General features: G+C 43.0%; 1 protein-coding gene across 1 annotated transcript in view; it reads right to left on the reverse strand.

The window, feature by feature from the left end:
- The window catches only part of LOC111975478 (collagen alpha-1(XXIV) chain), a 120,666-nt gene extending 102,311 nt beyond the window's left edge, over positions 1-18,355 (reverse strand). The window contains exons 1-2 of the mRNA XM_070447431.1: positions 17,869-18,355; positions 4,819-4,889 (exon numbers count right to left, since the gene is read on the reverse strand). Coding sequence (XP_070303532.1) covers positions 4,819-4,889; positions 17,869-17,924 — 127 coding nt within the window. The 5' untranslated portion in view covers positions 17,925-18,355. The remainder of the gene's footprint in view (positions 1-4,818; positions 4,890-17,868) is intronic.
- Between the last annotated feature and the right edge of the window lie 6,011 nt (positions 18,356-24,366).

The following is a 24,366-nucleotide window of genomic DNA, read 5'->3' on the forward strand; positions in this document are numbered from 1 at the left end:
GGAGAGACGCATTGCGGGGTGAGGGCGCAGAGACGCTTGCGGAGGTGAGGGCAGAGACCTTGCGGAGGTGAGGGGCAGAGACGCTTGCGGAGTGAGGGCCACCGCGAGACGCTTGCGGAGGGTGAGGGCAGAGACGCTTGCGGAGGTGAGGGGCAGAACGCTTGCGGAGGTGAGGGGCAGAAGCACGCTGCGGGTGAGGGTGGAGACGCTGCGGAGCTGAGGGCAGAACGCTTGCGGAGGTGAGGGGCAGAGACGCTTGCGGAGTGAGGGCAGAGACGCTTGCGGAGATGAGGGGCAGAGACGCTTGCGAGGTGAGGGCCGAAGACGCTTGCGGCATGAGGGGCAGAGAAGACAGCCCGAGTAGGCGAGACCGGCAGCGGAGGCGGAGAGAGAGCCAGTCTAGAAGAAGACTCAAAGAGACCGAGCTCAGAGGGAGAGGGTCAAGCGAACGAACAGAGAAGCGGGAAGAGAAGAGTCAGAAGTCAGAAGAAGAGAAACCAAGGAAAGGAGAGGCAGGTAGAAGAAGAAGCACAACAGAAGAAGAAGAAAAGAAGAAGAGAGACGCTTGCGGAGTGAGGGCCAGAGACGCTTGCGAGGATGAGGGGCAGAGACGCTAGATGACGAGGTCGAGGGGCAGAGACGCTTGCGGAGGTGAGGGCCAGAGACGCGTGCAGTCGGACGCGGAGTGAGGGGCAGGACGCTTGCGGAGGTGAGGGGCAGAGACGCTTGCGGAGTGAGGGGCCGAGACGCTTGCGGAGGTGAGGGGCAGAGACGCTTGCGAGTGAGGGGCAGAGACGCTTGCGGAGGTGAGGGGCAAGACGCTTGCGGAGGTGAGGCCGAACGCTTCGGAGCGTGAGGGGCAAGACGCTTGCGGAGGTGAGGGGCAGAGACGCTTGCGGAGTGAGGGCAGAGACGCTTGCGGAGGTGGGGGCGAGAGACGCTTGCGGAGTGAGGGCCGAGACGCTTGCGGAGGATGAGGGGCAGGAGACGCTTGCGGAGGTGAGGGGCAGAAGACGCTGCGGAGGTGAGGGGCGAGACGCTTTGCGGAGTTGAGGGGCAGAGACGCTTGCGGAGTGAGGGCGCCGAGGACGCTTGCGGAGGTTGAGGGCAGAGACGCTTGGCGAGATGCGGAGCGGGCAGAGACGCTTGCGGAGGTGAGGGCGAGACGCTTGCGAGGTGAGGGCAGAGACGGCTGCGGAAGAGTGAGGGGCAGAGACCGCTTGCGGAGGTGAGGGCAGAGCGCTTGCGGAGGCGGAGTGGGCAAGAGACGCTTGCAGAGGGAGGTGAGGCGGCAGAGACGCTTGCGGAGATGAGGGCAGAGACGCTTGCGGAGGTGAGGGCAGAGACGCTTGCGGAGGGCGAGAGCTTGGAGGTGCCCAGGGGCATAGAGACGCTTGCGGAGGATGAGCCCCAGAAAGAGCAGAGAAGAAGCAGAAAGACGTTGCGGAGTGATGAGGGGCAGAGACGCTTGCGGAGGTGAGGGGCAGAGACGCTTGCGGAGGTGAGGGGCAGAGACGCTTGCGGAGATGAGGGGCAGAGACGCTTGCGGAGATGAGGGGCAGAGACGCTTGCGGAGATGAGGGGCAGAGACGCTTGCGGAGGTGAGTGCCGAGACCGAGGCGTGAGTGGACAACAGGGGATGCATCAATTCAGGCTACAAGTGTAGGCTTCATGATAATCACAGAATGTCATTACAATACACATAGGTGTTTTTTAACAGCTGTCTCTTTCCATTCATCAAATTAAAAGGTGCACGGTGCACTGTTGGGTATTTTGTGAGTGAASAAATGTGCYTGGGTAGCCTACAGGAGCACTTTTGTTAAGTGATTGTTTGACAATCAGATGAAATCATCATGACTGGTTGTGTTTAGGCCACAGTAAAAGGCATAGGCGGTGTGTCCATAAAGCTAGGGGAAGCTAAGCTTTCCCGAAAGTAAATAAAATTATATTGCCAAAATTATATAGCCTAATTAGCTTACTCCTGTCTATACAGAAATAAATACAATCATTCAAAATAGGCTACAACACCAGAAAGCATGAGGATCATTAGCTTACATTTGTTTTTTTTTGCTGAGGATTGTTTTAAAAAAGCGCACTGCAAATACCAAATTGAAGAATGTTGAGTTGTGACTGTCAGTGAAAAGCAGAGACCCAGCAAGGCTACACCATGACAGCGCAATACACAAGGGGTGGAACAGTGGCAAAGGTACCCACAGGATACAATATGATGTCCATTTAATCTGGAGGAGGAAATGATTGTCCAAAAACAAGAAGTGGCACTGACCCAGCAATGAAGACAGTGAATATGCAGATATGTAAATCGTAATATGTAAATCGCAGTATTTAAAAATACAATCGAGGAAAAACTATTTGGAAAGCAAATGGCTATTGCTGTAAAGAGTCGACAATGAAAAGACTCCAATCTGTCTTTTAGTTATTTTAACCTATTTGGGCGAACAGTAGCCTATCTCATTGGCACCAGCAGAGAACATCGGCCACATCCCCGGTGAGTCTGCATATTCACTGTCTTCATTGCTGGGTCAGTGCCACTTCTTGTTTTTGGACAATAATTTCCTCCTCCAGATTAAATGGACATCATATTGTATATCTCCCCTTTTCGTAGGCCCATCATATGGATCAGACAACACCGTTTTATTGATCTGTTTGTCAGTATCAGCAGAGTAGGCTATCCTGTCATTTTTGTAGCAGGCCTATTTTTTTAAATGCATGCGCGCACTTGGGTGTCCAGTACCGGTAAGAAATTACATATACTTTCACCTCTGGTGTCAGCCAAGGTCTTGCACCATAATAATATCCTTAGCAGATGTAAGCCTAGTAGTTTCTGTTTGCTTGTTTTTGTGTGTTGAGACCCACACCACGTGAAACTAGTTTTGAACTTGATTGACAGCAGTTCCTCCTCCAGTGGACAATAACACCGACAGCTAAACATACAACTCTGATTGAACTTGTTGTTGCTCTGCAACGGTCATAGGAGGGGAGGAGAGAGGAGAAACAGAAATATGTAATCATCCGACCAAGCCTCTCAACCGCTGTCTCTTTTCCTGATACTTATCTGGAATACTGATGGATATCACCTTATCAACTTATCCGCTGCATCTGTCCAGAGAAAGAGCTGTTGCCAAACACATTAAAGCATTATCTCAGTCTGGTTGACCTTTAGTTTCCCTGTTCTCTTCAGTTTAATTCATTGGTGTACTTAGTGAGAGAGAAAGAGAGACAGAGAAAGAGAAAGAGAGAGAAAAACAGAAAGAGCGAGAAAGATGGAGAGAGAAACAGATAGAGAGAGAGACAAAGAGAGAGGAAGAGAGAAGATTTGAGAGACGAGAGGAGAGAGCAGAGAGAGAGAGAGAAAGAGATAGCAAGATGAGGAAGGAGAGAGAGAGAGAGGAGAGAGAAGAAGGATGAGAGGGAGAGAGTGAGAGTGAGATGAGAAACACAAGAGAGAGAGGAAACACAGAGAGAAAATATTTGACCCACTGTGTGGACTACCAAACTAAGAATAGCTTATGACGATGTACAAAACTCATGAGCATACGCCCTTGCTATTGAGAGAAAGGGCCCGCCTGTACGACAGGACCTGGATCTCAAGAGAAGACAGGGGTATTATGTGCACACTTGCCCATCAAAAGTGAGGTGGAAACTGAGCTGCACTGTCCTACCTCCGCTGCCCAATATTGACCATATTAGAGACACATATTTCCCTCAGATTACACAGACCCACAAAGAATTTGAAAACAAATCCAATTTTGATAAAATCCCATATCTATTGGGTGAAATACCACAGTGTGCAACAAGAAAATGGCAACCAGTTAAGAGCAAACACCATTGTAAATACAACCCATATTTATGTTTATTTATTTTCCCTTTTGTACTTTAACTTTGCACATCGTTACAACACTGTATATAGACAAATGTCTTTATTATTTTGGAACTTTTGTGAGTGTAATGTTTACTGTTAATTTTTTTATTGTATATTTCACTGTTGTGTATTATCTATTTCACTTGCTTTGGCAATGTAAAGATATGTTTCCCATGCCAATAAAGCCCTTTGAATTGAATTGAAATGAGAGAGAGAGACACACAGGGGAACGTGGGAGAAGGGAAGGAAGCTATTTGGGTTGTCTATACCTGCATTCTAGGACCTGAGGAGCAAGAGCAGACATGTAAGGGAGGGTTTAAAAAAAGAACTGGAAGAGGAGAGGAGCTCCCATGTGCAGCTGTCCCTCTGACTCACAGGCAGACAGACAGACAGACAGACCCCCTGGCCTCAGCCTGCTTATTCACCATTATGTTATTACTCATACATGTATACAAACACAGAGCAATAATAACACATATCAAGGAGAATTTCTGTCCTTGATACTAGGGTAATGTCATAAATCACTTATTTTGTGTAATATCATTCTGTTGGCATGTTTGAACCCTAAAGCAATGACAACAACTCATCAGAAGTGCTGGCATTCTGCAACTCTGCAACCAAGAGTCACTATTCACCCACCCTCTCAGAATGTCTGGTGCCAACAAGTGAAATGTCACTTGGTCAAACTAAGACCCATCTCTATAAAACCCGCACAAGCCCCGGTAACAATCAATACTTTTCATAGCGAAACAGTTTCCATTTGAAGAACAAGGAGTTTGTTCATTTTTGTTGACATCACTTTATGATGAGACAACAAATCCATGGCAACAGAGACGGTTAGTGGATGTGGGGTAGGAACGGGGTTGGTGTATACTGCTACAATGTACAGCTGGAGTTAGAGTGGGGAGTTAGCGGGGGAGGAGGTGGAGGCTGCTTACCTTGTGCTCGGTAGTCTTCTTCTCCAGACAGTACTGCTGTGCATATTGACAGGAGCAAGAGGAGGGTTCTCCTACAGGGGAAAAACAACATAGTCAAAGAAAATGGGAAACCAAACCAATACGGGATATTCTTGATTTGAGTCAATGGATCCAAGTCAGTGATCCCATTAATCATAAAGAGACAAATGAGACAATAAACATTCTCTATCATAAAGTGGTAACGCATATAAGAAGCTCTATGTCTTCACTGAAGACCAAACAACTTATCATATAGCTATTCATTCATTATACGAGGTCAATTAAGAAATGGGCTTAATGTGTACTCGTCTACAGTACAGTCATGGGCACTAGGAAGCAGTGTCCAACACACAAGAATCACACTGTATACGTCGTAAATCAACTACTACAACTACAGATGCATACTAAATGTTTCATCCAACTGGCGACCACATTAGTGTTCTGTCACAGCTAACCTAACGTAGGAGGCATAAAATAAATGCGTGAGCGACATTTATTTATTTCTGGTCAAACTGTCAAACTTCTCTTCCGCACTGTTCAACCAATCCAGTAAATGTGGAGGAGGAGTTAAGATGTAGTGTCGCCTTGTTAACGTCCAAAAGCGGAAGCCGCGTCACAGGCTCTCTTTCCATTTCCCCTGAAAACCGGACGCATCCGATTGTTTTCAACCCCCTGCTGAGGGAGTGTCACAACTGATATACTCTGAGCTGTGGTCCCTCTGGCTCCTAGTACTCTCTGACTGGAGAAACTAAGGGAAAGTACAACTACAGACCAAGTCCATCCAAACCCCTCATCATCTGCCACGAGTCCAGTATTACCAGTGACAGATGGGAAGGGAGAGCTTGTAACTAACAAGTACTGTACACAACAAGAACAAGAAAAACAACACTCACACAGATAGATCACTGATGATGACCGTGCGCTTTCTCCTGTTCTCCTCTGGCCTGTTATTGGCCAGTGGCTGTGTGTACTGGACTGATTATATATCTCCAGGGGAAACCATGGTAGGGCCCAGGTAGGGGAAACCATTAGGCTGCGTTTACACAGGCAGCCCAACTATGATCTTTTGTCCAATTATCGGCAGAAGAGCTAATCTGATTGGTCAAAAGACCAATCAAGCCGCCTGTGTAAACGCAGCCTTAGTGTATTTTAGTCTTAACAGTCTCACATAAACATTGGCTTTGTCTCTACACATGGTCTTCCAAGAAGGGGAGAAGTGCATCTATTGTGCTGTTTGAATCATTGACCTACTGGTGGTTCAGGGTGAGAGGGTGACTATGTATCCCCATAGGTACATGAAAATAAAACAGAGGGCCCTGCAGGAGCTCTGTGTGCCAAAATATAAACCTGGGGTAAGTTTTTAGGCAGGTTTGGGTGGATGGTGGTGTGGGGGGTTCACCAGAAAATAACGATGACAAATAGGGGGTCTGGTCTATACCACCGAGACGCCACTGGTTTTCCTGGCTAGGGAGAAGGGCTGCTCTGTCACTGCCAAAACCCCACCATACCCCTCCTCCTGCCTCTACACACATGGACAGGGGGTTCCGTTGGAGAACAAACAGTAGTCCCACAAGGGGGATTCCCACTGACTGACCCCACCTCTAGAGGGCACTGCCCACCACAAACTGCTCTGTTTTAACCCTAACTGCATGGAGAGACATACTGAGTTTACAAACTGTTGATGGGCAGAGATTCACTCATGTCCTACAGTAAACAACATCACAGGATTGTACCACTCATATCACATATTCCTTTGTAGTATCACCTTAAAAATGTCAGGCACATCCATCTCTACTGTAGTATGGGTGGCAGAAACACATTGGCCTAGGTAAGATAGGGGAGTTTACCATTCACATTCCAAATAACGTGATATCACTCCAAACATATGTTGAAGGATTCTTTCTAGTCTGACCTCTTATAGAACGTTCAAAAATAGAGGTGATTGTCAGGTTTTGGCCAAGACTGTTCGGGTTTTGGTCACTAGATGTCCCCATTGCACCTTTTATGTACCTTTTGTTTTTCTTGCTCTAATTATTGTTTGCACCTGTAGGTCATTCCCTTGTTAGTATTTAAACCCTGTGTGTTCCTTGCTCAGTGTTTGTAAGTTAGCACCCAGCCCCAGCCCAAGCCTTGTTTTATTCAGATATTTCTCTTGTTGGATTTTCCAGAGGTTCTCTGGTTTAGTTCTTGTGTATTATTTGAGTAGTCTTTTGAGGTTTGTTTTTCCCTGCTGTTTTTTACCACTTTGTGGAGTTTCTTTTGTATTTTGGAGGATTTCCATTTTGTGCCTTTTGGCTTTATTTTTGGACATTGTGGATTTAGTTTCTTTGCCTGAAGATTTTGTTCTTTAATTAAACCACCATCTCTAGTACTGCTGTGTCTGCCTCATCTTCTGGGTTCTGACGATTATTAGTGACTGTTTCTCGCACCGGGTCCTGACAGTGATTCTCCATGCTGGAGACGATATATAAATGGCTGAAGATGATTCTCCATGATGGAGACAATATATAAATGGCTGGAGGATGAATTCTCCATGCTGGAGACAATATATAAATGGCTAGAGATGATCTCCATGCTGGAGACAATATATACATGGCTTGAGATGTTCTCCATGCTGGAGACAATATATACATGGCTTGAGATGACTTCTCCATGCTGGAGAAACATATATAAATGGCTAGAGATGATTCTCCATGCTGGAGACAATATATACATGGCTGGAGATGATTCTCCATGTGGAGACATATATACATGCATTCTTTGAGATATTACATGGCTGGAGATTGATTCTCCATGCTGGAGACAATATATACATGCGGCTGGAGATGATTCTCCATGATGGAGACAATATATCATGGCTGGAGATGATTCTCCAATGCTGAGACAATATACAGGAGGTGCAGACTAGTACAGTACAACCCTTCAGCAGTAACTATATATTGGACACACTTACATATATAAAAATAACATTGAGAATTAATGAGACAAGAGAGATGAAGTGTGCCTTCTGACCAGACCGAATCCATCATTGACAAGAAGTACTGCATATATAATCATAGCTGTCATGGAAAGGTAGAAAAGATGCCTTTGGCAGTCCGTTCATATTGATGAGTATTCTAACAAAATGAGAATGGTGCCAATTCAAAGAAAGTGGAGGATGTTTCACCTGAGCACATTTTCATAATTTTTTTGTAAGTTAGGACAAACTCTATGATGTTCTAGGAACAGTGGGGTTAAGTGCCTTGTTCAGGGGAAGAAGAACAGATTCTTACCTCGTCAGCTCGGGGATTATCTTGCAACCATCTGGTTACTAGTCCAACCTCTAACCACTAGGCTACCTGCCGCCCACTTAAGAGATGACATGGGTGACGTCAAAGAGCTATCGATCTTAAAGCAAACAAACTAATGTCACTGGTGCTCATAATATTGACCAATTCTGGGAGTTATGGTAATCTGAGCTGGTGGAGAGCATCCTCATATTCATTATGACAGTCTGGTATGGTAATCTGAGATGGTGGAGAGCATCCTCATATTCATTTTGACAGTCTGGTATGGTAATCTGAGCTGGTGGAGAACATCCTCATATTCATTTTGACAGTCTAGTATGGTAATCTGAGCTGGTGGAGAACATCCTCATATTCATTTTGACAGTCTAGTATGGTAATCTGAGCGTGAGGAGCAAAAGAAAACTGACCAGAATAGTAAACACAGCCAGCAAAGTAATTGGTCAACCACAGGCACATTTGAGCAGTCTGTTCCGCAAGGCAAACAAAAAGAAGGCCCTGGCTGTCATTGGCGACCTCTCACACCCTCTCTACACCCTCAGTTCGAGAGGCTTCCCTCTGGCCGGCGCTTCAGAACTCCCATGGCCAAGAAGAACGTGTTCAAACATTAATTTGTTCCTTGTGCTTTTGAATTACTAAATGCAAAGTAAATTGTGTACTTATCTATCCAGTGCAGTTGGGACAGTGGTTGTTTGTGAGTGAATGTATTAATGTCATCTATGTTGTTCGTGTACTGTATGCAACATGATGGACTGACTGGTTTAAATGTGTATGATGTGAGAATGTATGTATATGTGATCCTTTAAATGGAAGCTGATGCCAAATAAAAGTTTACATCCTGGAAGGACAATAAAGTTTTATTCGATTCTTTAACACAGCAGAACTGGGTTCAAATGCTATTTGAAATCCATCAAATATATTGAGCGTTTGTTCTAGCTTGCCTGGAGTGCCAGATGGGCAGGGTTTGTCGTTTTGGTCCATAAAACCACGCAAGCGCAATCAGGCACATACAGTATGAAGTATTTTTTATTATTTTAAAAACTGTTTGAATCCAAGACTGCAACACGGTCAGTAACTTCAAGGGATAGCGAGCAATAATGACATACATCAGCATACAGCCAGCTCTCTCCTCTCCTGCTGTGTGGCCTCTTTCTGATAGACAAAATAAGGTAAGGGGATATGGTGGTTAGGTATAAGTATAGGGGGTATACATCAGTAGGGGTTTAGCAGCTTGTGTGTGGCCCTGGTTGTTAGATAGAGTGACAGACAGAGGCAGACATGTTGTTTTTTTCCAGAGAGAGTGAGAGAGAGAGAGAGAGCGAGAGAGAGAGAGAGAGAGAGAGAGAATGAGAGAGAGCGAAGAGAAGGAGAAAGAGACAGAGACAGAGAGAGACAGACAAAGACAGACAGAGACAGAGAGAGGGTTAGAGAGAGAGGAGAGAGAGAGAGGGAGGTGGGTGGGTGGGTGGGTGGGTGGGTGGAGCAAGGTAGAGTGGAGAGAGGGAGAGGGGGGGGAGAGAACGAGAAGGAACACCTGCTCCCCATCGAGATACTGGTGTGAGATTCCAAAGCTGGAAATACAGACATATACCCCCCCACACTCCAGGAAGGGGGAAACATATAGGCTATATGAATACAATGATTCATATGTAGGATGATAAAACTGTCATTTATAAGGCCTTAGTAGAGTAGCTGGTTCAGCTTAAAATCTTGGTGGGTTTACGCGTGGAAAAGTGGATTATATACTGTTAATAACACTTACATCCACATTTAGAGAGCCAATGGCAATGCGAGGTAGATTCTGACAGCCTTGTCTCTGTCTCGGTCTCCGGTAGGGCTATTTAAAGCCTCATACACACAGCTCCCTGGCTCCAAAACAGACCTGGCTCCTGGGTTCACTACACTACACCTAACGATGACATCAGACAACACAACGTGTCGCATAGTGGGAATTGTGAGAATTTGCCTTAATTGTTTTGCCATTTTAGTTAAATATAGCATGGACCAGGTTGATTGAGTGTTTAAACTACTAAAAGCTTGGAGGGTGCCTGGGGGTCAACTCAATTTCAATTCAGGAAGTAAACTGAACTGAATGAATTTAAATGCAATTAACATCAACACTGGATTTCCGTATAAAACTTAGAGGTAAATCTATGTCTCTGTGACAAGAAGACACTCAGACAGACATGCCTGTTGCCTTCCGTCCCAGTGGTTTATGGGAACGACTGCTGAAAGCAGAACAAAGCTCCCCAAACACTGCTGTGTTGACCCAGGGAAATGCCACTATGTGAGGAGTGAGTGCCATGTCAAGACTATAAATAATCTGCTGCAGAGTCTGTCCAGTGTCCAGGACACAGAAAAGTCTCCATTTGCACCCTGAATAGGCTTCCAAAATGGGACCCTATGCCCTATATAGTGGACTTTCTTTGACCAAGGGCCACAGGTATTAGTGGACTATATATGGAATAGGGAGCCATTTCAGGCGCAACCTCTTCGGCCAAGGGGGCAGTATTTTGAGGTTTGGATGACAAGTGTGTCCAAAGTAAACTGCCTGTTACTCAGGCCCAGAAGCTAGGATATTCATATGCATGGTAGTATTGGATACAAAACACTCTAAAGTTTCCAAAACTGTTCCAATAATGTCTGTGAGTATAACATAACTGATATGGCAGGTGACAACTTGAGGGAAATCAATCCAGGAAGTGGGATTTTTTTTTMATGTGAGTGGTTTTCCATGGTATGCTTTCGCCGTAAAGTCTTTTTGAAATCTGACAAAGCGGCTGGATTAACAAGAAGTTAAGCTTTTAACTGATGTATAACACTTGAATTTGGCGCTCTTCAATTTCACCGGATGTTGTTGAGGTGGGTCGCTAGCGACCCGCCTTGGCGTCAGCATTCTTCCCACCTTGGCGTCAGCATTCTTCCCACCAGAAACAGTTCTGAAGAGTCTGTGCATATATTATGACAACATCTTGTGATGTTTTAGTTCGTTTTGGACTTTGGTAAGTTTTTTGGGGGTTGTTCAAGGACACACATTTTTTTCTTAAGGAAAGTCTGTAGCCGAATTCTACGCCCCTTGGCCCGTGATAGGTCAATAGTTGGGATTCTTCAGTAAAGTCTTTGTTGTCATTCCACGACAGATGACTCGTTTTCATGCATATTTGTTCATTAAGAAATACTGCACCAAACATGTCAAAATTAAAGACAGATTTCTTGAGTTATCTTAGATTAATTCGGACTATTTTGAGGAAGTGTATTCTGGCTACGGAGTCTCAAAATGGACAAACAGTACTATTGCCGGCTTTTTTCTTGTTTTTCAAGAGAATGTCTTTTAAGGGAGTATGCGAGCCGAGCTGAAGCATGCTGACAACTGCAGAGTGGAAGCATAGAGTACATTTCACTTGGCAAACACGACAAAATCCACTTAACTCTTGTTTATAATCTCCATAAGGAAAGGGAGGCAATTTTCCTAACTTTATACTGTTTCATGACAACTGCCAGAGTGTGATTTCGTTAGCAGCTACATTTATGGTACAGTGTTATTATCTACATGGCTAATTGGCAAGCCACTTAGCGAATCAATTAGTTGCAACAAACCATGCAAGGCTGTTGATCCTCCATAACAACTCCAACAACATGTTTCCTCCCATAAGCTATACTGAACTCAACTGCGGTGTGAATATGTTGAATCCAATGGCCCTTGTACAACGAACACGTCTTTGACTAAATATAGTCATACAACACAAGGAAAGGCATTGATAGATCATGGGGAAATACTACCCTAAATACAACGACACAAAGCTAAATCTTTGGTATATGGAAAGTACACATAAATCATGCAGAATAAACACAAAGATTACTGTCCATCATTAACACATAATAACAAAGCAAGACACAGACCATGTGAACCAGCAAAACAACAACATATTTTTCAGTCAGTTTTCCACTGACCTTTGACCTGGAAGCATTTTATGGACCTGTTGCCTGAGATGCCTCCTCTATAATAAACACGACTGACACTTTGGCAGCTATATGGTCTGTCTCTCTGCTCAGTAGCTCTGTTCAGATGTCAACATAGAGTAGAGCAGAGTAGAGGTAGTTACTAATCTAACATAAAACACAAGGGAAAGGGGAGATTGGGTATTATCGCTGAGACTGGGACTTGTATTTCCACTTGTATGTCAAAACATCCAAGACAGTGAAAGTAGCCAACCATGTAAGCATAACACCAGGGTAGGCTACATTCCTTGATTAGCTAGCTATATACTAATAAGCGTTCAGAAATTCTCTGAATGAAATTAATGAGATAAATGACAAATTAATGTGCGAGTTCCTCAGTAATATCTGTGTTCTGTTTCTGCATGTTCCTCTCTGAGTGTCAAACCGCCACATCGTTCTCCAACATGAATGAGTTATTGATCTGGGGCCAATCTCTATTCCTCTTGGCAACCTCCCACCTCTAACACCTGTATCCAGATTATGACTTCATTACATAGGCATTGGATTGTTAAATCAGATCCAAATAGCCATCAGCACTTGAGCTAGCAGATAAACACTTTCCAAGTCCCGAGGCTCATTATTCTATCACACATTGCTATTCCACTGTTGCCTGCTTCACCTTATTGGGTGGGACAAGCTGAGCCAAACCAAGCTGAGCTATACTGGGCTGGCCTGGTTACGCATCCACCGTATTTGCTGGAACCATGCTGCAAAGGACAATGTAAAAATGAAATATCTGAGCCAGCACAGTTCATTTCAGTTCAGCCCTATTATTGTAAACCAGGCATCTGTCTCTGTGTGGTTCCAATACAAAGGGTAAGCTAAGTAGTAACACTATAGCTTGTCAACACTCAGAATTGGTCACAGAGTCAAGAGTTCATTGCACACAAATGTAAAGATTGACTTAGCACACAAGACAACTAGCAGACAAAGGGCTGTGAGTAAACTTCCAGCCGGCTTTATTGGTTTGCCCTTTTCCTGTCGCAGGGTACACTGCAGATGTGGGGAGGGATAAACACACACACTCACTCACACAGACAGGCCAAAGTCCTACCAGACACTGATTACCCAACAAGGGATCATTTTACATTAAGCTGCCTGCCTTTACACCAGGTAGCTACTGACTTGACATCTGTTTTGGTAACCAGGATGTTATTGCTCAGCTACATACAGTACTACAGATGACGTACATGAATTGAAGACAGAAAAATTGCCAAATTCAGATGAGTTATTATCGTGTACTTACTATGTACTGGTAACATGTTATTATACACACACAACAAAAAACATTATTACATGGTACTATATGTGTGTAACTTTAAGTTAGAAGTGTATTTTCCAACCAAATGGGATAGACATTAGCCATCCACAGCTCCATTTGAGGGAGGCTGATTACCAAAGAGGAGTCATGTTGAAAGTGGTTCAACGCTGTGTAGGTTGTTTCACATGACCTGACCCACATGGTGTAACTTAGATGCCTGCGATTCAAACTGAATTCCTACGCTGCTCTATCGTTCTCTYCATACTTCAGTCTGAGACTGCCGTCATTGAAGTTGTTGGTGGTGTCGTCAAAATGAGGGGTGTTGTACAAGACAAAGTCTGGGAGGTACTCAGATCCAGAATCACTGCGGAGAAGAAACTAAAGTCTGTGGGTGTGGCATAACGTTTGGCAGGAGCAAAGAGTCTGGGTAACCAGGCAAGTAACTTGATTCTTCTCAGGTCCATTCATTCATACTCAGACTTCACTTCTCCCACCCCAGACACTGTGTAGTGGCCGTCCATGGCAGGGAATTCACCACAGACACTGTATAGTGGCCGTCTATGGCAGGGTATTCACCACAGACACTGTGTAGTGGCCGTCCATGGCAGAGTATTCACCACAGACACTGTGTAGTGGACATCTATGGCAGGGTATTCACCACAGACACTGTAGTTGCCGTTTATGGCAGGGTATTCACCCCAGACACTGTTTATTGGCTGTCTATGGCAGGGTATTCACCCCAGACACTGTGTAATGGCCGTCTATGGCAGGGTATTCACCACAGACACTGTAGTGGCCGTTTATGGCAGGGTATTCACCCCAGACACTGCTCAGTGGCCGTCTATGGCAGGGTATTCACCACNCAGGGTATTCACCACAGACACTGTAGTGGCCGTTTATGGCAGGGTATTCACCCCAGACACTGCTCAGTGGCCGTCTATGGCAGGGTATTCACCACAGATACTGTAGTGGCCGTTTATGGCAGGTATTCATCCCAGACACTGTTTAGTGGCCATCTATGGCAGGGTATTCACCACAGATACTGTAGTGGCCGTTTATGGCAGGTATTCATCCCAGACACTGTTTAGTGGCCATCTAGGGCAGGGTATTCACCACAGACACTGTTTATTGGCTGTCTATGGCAGGGTATTCACCCCAGACACTGTGTAATGGCCTTCTATGACAGGGTATTCACCACAGACACTGTAGTGGCCGTTTATGGCAGGGTATTCACCACAAATGTGTCGTGTATTCACCACAGGCAAGAGATGGAAGTCATAACCAGGACAATACAAAAACTGGCTATAGACAATAACAAAAGCTTAATATTCAATGGTGGTTATATCTTCCTCCAAGAGAGCGGTAGCAACTGTGTAATTTTCAGGCCCTCTGTCAAGTCTATGAGAGAGTTAGGCTAGTATTCCAGGCACACAAACCACTGGCTGGCTTCAGAGTCAACCACACACATAACAGTGAGTGATTGTCAAGCTAGGAACTCTCCTCTCTCCTCAGGAACCACCACTCTGCTCTCACTGCATGTCACTGCACCAGTGAAGCATACACTAACTCCTCTCAGTGAAAATCAAACCAATCTTCTGTTATATACACACATCTATTACATTTCCTGGTCTACTCCATAATGGTCCCAGGTGAAATACGCACAATGCATAATTTTGGATAGATTAATGAATAATAGCCTATTCATACAAGACATTTACAAAAAAGGTGAGTGTCTGGCTACTGGCTTTGCTCTTTTACATCATATAGGGTTTTGTTATATACAGTACCAGTCAAAAGTTGGGATACACCTACTCATTCAAGGGTTTTTCTTTATTTTACTATTTTCTACAAAGTAGAATAATAGTGAAGATATCAAAAATATGAAATAACACATATGGAATCATGTAGTAACCAATAAAGTGTTAAACAGATCAAGGTAAGTGTTATATTCGAGATTCTTCAAAGTAGCCACCCTTTGGCTTGATGACAGCTTTACACACTCTTGGCATTCTCTCAACCAGCTTCATGAGGTAGTCACATGGAATGCATTTCAATTAACCGGTGTGCCGTCTTAAAAGTTAATTTGTGGAAATGTTTTCCTTCTTAATGCGTTTGAGCCAATCAGTTGTGTTGTGACAAGGTAGGGGTGGTATACAAAAGATAGTCCTATTTGGTAAAATACCAAGTCCATATTATGGCAAACAGCTCAAATAAGCAAAGAGAAACGACAATCCATCATTGACTGACCTTCATGTCTTAAAGTAATGTGGAAAATTTCAAGAACTTTGAAAGTTTCTTCAAGTGCAGTCGCAAAAACCATCAAGCACTATGAGTTAACTGGCTCTCACGAGGACTGCCACAGGAAAGGAAGATCCAGAGTTACCTCTGCTGCAGAGGATAAGTTCATTAGAGTTACCAGCCTCAGAAATCGACAATTAACTGCACATCTCAACATCAACTGTTCAGAGGAGACTGCGCGAATCAGGCCTTCATGGTCGAATTACTGCAAAGAAACCACTACTAAAGGACACCAATAAGAAGAAGAGGCTTGCTTGGGCCAAGAAACACGAGCAATGGACATTAGACAGGTGAAAATCTGTCCTTTGGTKTGATGAGTCCAAATTTGTGAGTTTTGGTTCCAACTGCTGTGTCTTTGTGATACGCAGAGTAGGTGAACAGATGATCTCTGCATGTGTAGCATGGAGGAGGAGGTGGGATGGTGTGGGGGTGCTTTGCTGGTGACACTGTCTGTGATTTATTTACAATTCAAGGCGCACTTAACCAGCATGGCTACCACAGCATTCTGCAGCGATACGCCATCCCATCTGGTTTGCGCTTAGTGGGACTATCAGTTTTTCAACAGGACAATGACACTCCAGGCTGTGTAAGGGCTATTTGACCAAGAAGGAGAGTGATGGAGTGCTGCATCAGATGACCTGTCCTCCACAATCACCTGACCTCAATCCAAATGAAATGGTTTGGGATGAGTTGGACTGCAGAGTGAAGGAAAAGCAGCCAACAAATGCTCCACATATGTGGGAACTCCTTCAAGACTGTTGGAAAAGCATTCCAGGTGACTACCTCATGAAGCTGGTTGAGAGAATGCCAAGCGTGTGCAAAGCTGTAATTTGGGTTACTACATGATTCCATATGTGTTATTTCATAGTTTTGATGTCTTCACTATTATTCTACAAAAAAAAGGAAAGAAAAACCCTTGAATGAGTAGGTGTGTCCACACTTTTGACTTGTACTGTATTTATAAAGACAGCTTGGCAACGTTTCTTGCTTTGTTTTGCTCTGTGGTCTTAATGCTATTATGTTTCCATGTAGATTTCTATACGGGCTCAAAAGTCCCAGCCAAATGTAACAGCACTGCATAAACAACATGCCTAGATGTAAATATTCAATACACACATTTGGAATGTTTAGGCATAACTGCTATAGAGTATATTTTCAATCAGAGCAACCGCTGTGGTCAATTGCGCATCAGTCTGTCGGCCAGTCATCTGATTATGTACTGGACAGGTTCTACAGAATTGTAGGAATTATTATGTTTTTTGGAAACTGAACAGTTGTTCATTTTAGTCCGCGTTCCTTATCTGGAGTGTTTTTGATTCGAAACAATAGGAATTTCACTCCGACTGGATGACTGCCCTCCAGTTATACACTGTTTTTGGATGTTATGGACAATTGATAGGAAATATTTCCTTGCTATTATGCTGAATATGGCATTATTTCCTTATATTTTGTTAACATCAAGGACTGTTCTAACTTTTTGATTAGACCGGTTGTTGGTAAAAGCCTCCAATAGTCGGTACATTGTTGCGCTAGAAAACGTAGTCTCCAAATTGTACAGAACAGTTATGTGTAGCCTACGTGACAAAATGCCAAAAAAGAAAAAAAAGCTCTGCTATAAGGGGTAGCAGGGGAATGATGGGAGAGAGAGAGAGAAAAGAGAAAACTTCTTCAAGCAGCCAGTACCGGGTTGACAGGATTAGCTGGCAGATCAATTGTGCGCGCAGCATGACGGTTGGAGAGGTCAAAGCCACGACCACTGGCTGTACGCGAGCGCGTAACAACATTGAGCAAGATCAATGCTGAATTTAACACCCAATTAATTAATATACCATCCATTACAAACGATCAATTGAGCCGAACAGTTTGATTCAGTTTTTTGGCTTCATGTTCTTGGCAACCTAGTTACAATCTCTGTTTTACATAATTGCTTGCTAAGATTAGGCTGGTGCTGATCAGTCCTCTATAGTTTCAAGGAAAATGCCTACAAGCTAAATAAGCTCCGCTGATTCCTTTCACAGACCTGTCAGAACAGGTATACAGGTCTGGTAAAGGAAAATTGGTTAAATTGCACTTTCAAACTGCATATCCATTTCCGTTGCATTACTTCTATTTCTGTGTTTCTGCATTCTACAATCGAATAGTCTACATTAGGCTATGCATTTTTCTGTGAGGCTATTATTTCTTACTCACGTTATTGCTGTTGGAGAAACGTGTCCACTCCTTGTCCGTTGGGCTCCTAAATGCATTTGTATGCATTTGTCCAGGCAGCAGAGTTCTAAGTGAAAACAGAATTCCACGCAAGAGGATCCAGGTTCATGAGCTAGCCATTAGTTACATACAGCCAAAGGAAGCGTAACTGAACGAAGAATGCCACCTCAGAATTTCCTCATTGTATGCAGTCCAAGGAGCAAGCACGGCTTTCCCACTCACTCAAAACTTCTCCCCCAACTCATTTGCTTTGCGGTTTGCAGAGCGCAGTGATTATTTTCTCTCTCTCGACCTACCAAAGAGGCGCGCACGCAAGTAGACTGGTGACTGTAGATAGAAATCAATGTATGACGAGAAAGAGCAGTGCGACAAAGAATTGCAGTATTTAAATGTGATATTTACAGTGGCATAAGAGGAATCCGAGTTCGATGCTTTCTATTGAGTGGTCTCCAACAGACAGATAGAGAGAGAGCGCAGCCAGCTCTGTACTTAACCTCCAGGCTCAGCCTGGTCTCATAAACTAGACGTAACATAGTAAACGTAAACCCGGCACTCTCAAATTAGTATAATATATGTTTAGTATGGTTACATAAGACAGAAAGTTACTTTAAGGCAAAGAGCATATAACGGGAATATCTATTAACCCAAATGTTGAGTGTTCGAATCTCTTCATGGAAAATTTTAGCTAATTAGTAACTTTGCAACTACTTGCTACTTTTTAAGTACTTTGCAACTACTTAGCATGTTAGCTAACTGTTCCCATAACCCTATCCTTAACCCTTTAACTAAACTCCTAACCCTAACCTTAACCAATAGCCTAGCTAACATTCCACAACAAATTGGAATTTGTAACATCATGCATTTGACCAAATTTGTAATATATTGTACGAATTGCAATTTGTAACATACTGTACAAATTGCAATTAGTAACATATAATATACATTTTAATTCGTAACATATCATACGAAATGGATGATGGACATCTACAAATTAATGCATACCATACGAAACCTAACATAACATACCAATTGGAGCATCTCGGATTTACATTTACTATGTTACATCTACCCCTGGAGGGAGGATGAATAATGTTGTTGATTCCTGAGGTGGATGAGCTGGCCAATCAGCGGTCTACTCGCATTAATATTTTTATTGACCGGTATACGCCCACACCATTCTGTTGCTGGTAAACGCCCACACCATTCTGTTGCTGGTAAACGCCCACACCATTCCAAAACAGAAAAGCTGCTTTTAAACATACTTAATAAAAAAATGGGAAGAAAAACTATTTCACTCATATTGTAATTAACTATAGGTCATATTTCATAGAAAACTGGAAACACAGAACAGTTACTTTAACATTCACATTTTGCTACCCATCTTGGCATGCAGACAGTGATTGGTGGCCTATTTCCTTTTTCTTAGGCTTTTATTGCAATAAAACTGTAGTTGATGGGAGGCCCGTGTGGGTTCTGTGCTATTTTAGGCTCAAGCCGAAAACAATAATGATCAGGTCATACTCAGGTCACATCAGAAAGAGAGTCGTATACTGTATCAGATAGAGTGACAGTGCAACAATCAGAGAGTCCTATAGAGTAACATCAGAGTGACAGAACACCAATCGCATACTGTATATGAATAGGGATGACCTAGGCTGTGAAATCCAGGGATACTGTATATGCCCCTTCGGTTAGTCAGACATAGAATATAATAAAATAGACATACTGTAAGCATATATGTGATTCATCAATACATACAAATCCTGTGTAGAAGGCTCAGATTTCCCTCTTTTAGCAGGAGTGGTGTATTTGTTGGTGTTTTTCCCTCTCTCTCCCTCCCCTCCAGTGGTCTGCGTTTGCAGCCTTAGTCTGTGAGAAGTATTGCTACATGCCCCGATGAGCAGAAACCTTAGTGGGGATGACAATTCCTTGAAGGGATTAACTAAGGTTTTCACTAAAGCCTGTAAGACTGACCACTTGTCAGTGAAACTGGGTTCATCTTGACTACACCAGACCCAGAGCTAACCTCATAATCATTTATCTCCTGGTTTCTACATAAATGTTGTTGAATGACCTCAGTTACTGCTTTTTCTTCTCCATTGAAATGGTGGTAATTCTATTCTCTTGTCAATAGGGGGGGCGCTGTTTTCACTTTGGAAAGAATCGTGCCCAAATTAAACTGCCTCGTACTCTATTCTAGATCATACAATATGCATATTATTATTACTATTGGATAGAAAACACTCTCAAGTTTCTAAAACTGTTTGAATTATATCTGTGAGTAAAACAGAACTCATTTTGCAGCAAACTTCCACATAGGAAGTGAAAAATCTGAAAACGAGGCTCTGTTCCAGGGCCTGCCTATTCAACTGGCTTATATTTATTGATATGCATGCACTTCATACGCCTTCCACTAGATGTCAACAGGCAGTGGAAGGTGGAATGGGGTGTCTAGCTTGATCTGAGGTCGAACAAGAGCTTTTGGAGTGGCAGGTCGGAAATTTTCTTTCTCTACCTAGGCGCGCGAAGCACCTCCATATTGTCTTCTGATAAGCGTTCGGTATACACGGCTAATATCTCCGGCTCTGATTTTATTTGATACATGTGATAATAACATCGTAAAGTATGTTTTTTCAACCGAGTTTTATCAGATTATTCAACGTTTATTGGGAATTTTGGAGTTTTCCGTTCTTTGCGTCGAGAGAAACTGGGAACGTCATCAACATTGGCTAGCATTGTGGCGCGAATTCGACAGGAGAAAAGGACATTCTAAAACCAAACAACGATTTATTCTGGAAATAGGACTCCTTGTACAAGATTCTGATGGAAGCTCAGCAAAAGTAAAGACAATTTATGATGTTATTTCGTATTTCTGTGGAAAATGTTATTTCTATTCTCCGCCGTTTTGGCGGGCGCTGTCTCGCAATAACGCAAGCTGTTTTGTTATGGTAAAGTTATTTTTTAAAAATCTAACACGGCGGTTGCATTAAGAACCAGTGTATCTTTCATTTGCTGTACAACAAGTATTTTTTAGTAAAGTTTATGATGAGTTCTTTGGTCAGATTAGGTGAGTGTCCAAAATAGCTCCTGACATTCTGGGGAAATGTTGCTACATTTTCACAATGTATAACCACGGTTGCAGCTCTAAATATGCAAATTTTCGAACAAAACATAAGTGTATTGTATAACCTGATGTTATAAGACTGTCATCTGATGAAGTTGGTCAAGGTTAGTGATTAATTTTATATCTTTTGCTGGTTTTTGCGAATGCTATCTATGCGGTGAATAAATGCGGTGTGTGTTTGGCTATTGTGGTAAGCTAATATAATTCTATATTGTGTTTTTCGCTGTAAAACACTTAAAAAATCAGAAATATTGGCTGGATTCACAAGATTTTATCTTTCATTTGCTGTCACCATGTATTTTTCATAAATGTTTTATGATGAGTATTTAGGTATTTCACGTTGCTCTCTGTAATTATTCTGGCTGCTTTTGGTGATATATTTGATGGTAGCTGCAATGTAAAACTATGATTTATACCTCAAATATGCACATTTTCGAACAAAACATAAATTTATTGTATAACATGTTATAGACTGTCATCTGATGAAGTTGTTTCTTGGTTAGTGACTAATTATATCTCTATTTGGTCGGTTTGTGAAAGCTACCTATGCGGTAGAAACATGGTGAAAATATGCGGTTGAGTCTTTGGCTATTGTGGTTAGCTAATATAAATACATATTGTGTTTCGCTGTAAAACAGTTTTAAAAAATCGGAAATGATGGCTGGATTCACAAGATGTTTATCTTTCATTTGCTGTATTGGACTTGTGATTTCATGAAAATTATATTATATGATATCCCTGTCCCGTTAGGCTAGGCTAGGCTATGCTAGTCAGCTTTTTTGATGAGGATGCTCCCGGYGCATGGGTATTAAGTAAAGTTAAGMCCTCCTCTGTGCCAAAGTGGAGGTAACAATGACGAGTGGCAAAAAATAAGTGAACCTAAAAAGGTTCTTCAGTTGTCCCCATAGGAGACCCTCTTTGGTTGCAGGTAGAACCTTTTTTGGTTCCAGGTAGTATCCTTTCCACAGAGGGTTCTACATGGATCCCAAAATAGTTCTACCTGGAACCAAAAAGGGTTCTCTACCTAGAACCAAAAATAATTATCCTATGGCAACAGTCGAAAAACCCTTTGGAACCCCTTTTTCTAAGAGTGTAGCCTATAACAATATATTAACAGAACTTCTGCTCAACTTCATTGAAGAACAGTATCCTTCCATTCAACATAAAGATTGGCTTTGTCACCTTTGTGAGAGCATACAGTTCAAAGTGCATTTTTGTTCCTTTTACGCCCCTAACCTTAATCATCAATGAATGGAGCATTGATGGACACAAGCCAAAGAGTGAGATCCAATCTGTGATGTCACATGTCAGTAATTGGTGAAATCTAACACCAGCTGGTGTTCAGGGATGAATACAGAAGCTCCTCCTGCACCAGTGCAAGTCAAGGCACATGCAGAAACTACCACCTGGCAACCTCCTCCCTGAGTCAACAACATTATTTGTGTATGAGTTAACAAAATATAGTCTTTTAAAGTGAGATTTTCACTGGACAGTTACTTTAAGCTTCAGGAATGAATGATGCACTTTGGTACACTCTAGAACCTAAAACAGTTCTCCGGCTGTCCCCATAGGAGAACTGTTTGAAGAACCCCTTTGGGTTCCATGTAAAACCCTTCCCACAGAGGGTTCTACATGGAACCCAAAAGAGTTCTACCTGGAACAAAAAGGATGCTCCTATGGGGATGGCCAAAGAACCTTTTTGGAACCATTTTTTCTAAGAGTGCAATATTTAGCTAAGGATGTAGAAACAAAACCAGAGAGAAAATGTGTGTGATATTTCATAAGTGATTAATTTGAGTTTTGTAAACATCAGACACTGACAGTGGTTATACAGGTCAAGCTCCTGTGGTTTTGGTTTACACTGATTAGGTGGGAGAAAAAGTAACTAATTTACTCCTGCTCCTGAAAGAAGTTACAATACCGTATGTACAGTGTCTCCAGAAAGTATTCATACCCCTTGACCTATTCCACATGTTCTTCTGTTACAGCCTGAATTCAAAATGGATTAAATATATGTTGTTCTCTCCCATCTACACACAATACCCCACAATGAAAAAGTGAAAACATGTTTTTAGACATTTTAGCAAATGTATTGAAAATGAAATACAGAGCCTCCCGAGTGGCGCAGCAGTCTTGGGCACTGCATCACAGTGTTGTGGCATCACTACAGCCTGGGTTTTGAATCTAGGCTGTGTCACAACCAGCTGTGACGGGAGTCCCATAGGGAGGCGCACAACTGGCCCAGCATCGACCGGATTAGGGGAGGGTTTGAGCGAGAGGGCTTTGCTTGGCTCATCGTGCTCTCGCAACTCTTTGTAGCGGGTCAGGCGCCTGCAYGCTGKCCTCMGTCGTCAGTTGAATGGTGTTTCCTCCAACACATTGGTGCAGCTGGCTTCCGGGTTAAGCGAGCGGGTGTTAAGAAGCGCGGGTTGGCGGGTCATGTTTCGGGGTCCACATAACTCTCCCGAGCCTGTTGCAGCGATGAGACAAGATAMTAAAAGTTGGTTGTTGATCATCGCTAGACAGCCATTTTCAAGTCTTGCAATAGATTTTCAAGCCGCTTTAAGTCCAAACAGTAACTAGGCCACTCAGGAACATTCAATGTCATCTTGGTAAGCAACTCCAGTGTATATTTGGCTGTGTGTTTTAGGTTATTGTCCTGCTAAAAGGTACATTTGTCTCCCASTGTCTGTTGGAAAACAGACTGAACCAGGGTTTCCTCTAGGATTTTGCCTGTGCTTAGCTTTATTCCATTTCATTTTATCCTAAAAAACTCCCTAGTCCTTGCCAATGACAAGCATACCCATAACATGATGCAACCACCACCGTGCTTGAGAATAGTGTGGTACTCAGATATCTGTTGTGTTGGATTTACCCCAAACATAACGCTTTGTATTGAGGACATAAAGGTAATTTCTTTGCCACATTTTTGGCAGTTTTACTTGCAAACAGGATGCATGTTTTTTGGAATATTTGTATTCTGTACCGGCTTCCTTCTTTTWACTCTGTTATTTAGGTTAGTATTGTGAAGTAACTACAATGTTGTTGATCGATCCTCAGTTTTCTTCTATCACAGCCATTCAACTCTGTAACTGTTTTAAAGTCACCATTGGCCTCATGGTGAAATCCCTGAGCGGTTTCCTTCCTCTCCGGCAACTGAGTTAGGAGGACACATGTATATTTGTGGTGACTGGGTATATTGATACACCACCCAAAATGTAATTAATAACTTCACCATGCGCAAAGGGATATTCAATGTCAGCTTTTTTTCTACCAATAGGTGCCCTTCTTTTCAGAGAAATTCTAACCATTGTCAAAGGGGTTTTGTGCTTTGTAGTCGACCTCTTTGTGTGATC

The sequence above is a fragment of the Salvelinus sp. IW2-2015 genome, linkage group LG16 (assembly GCF_002910315.2).
Source record: "Salvelinus sp. IW2-2015 linkage group LG16, ASM291031v2, whole genome shotgun sequence".
Classification (NCBI taxonomy): Eukaryota; Metazoa; Chordata; class Actinopteri; order Salmoniformes; family Salmonidae; genus Salvelinus; species Salvelinus sp. IW2-2015.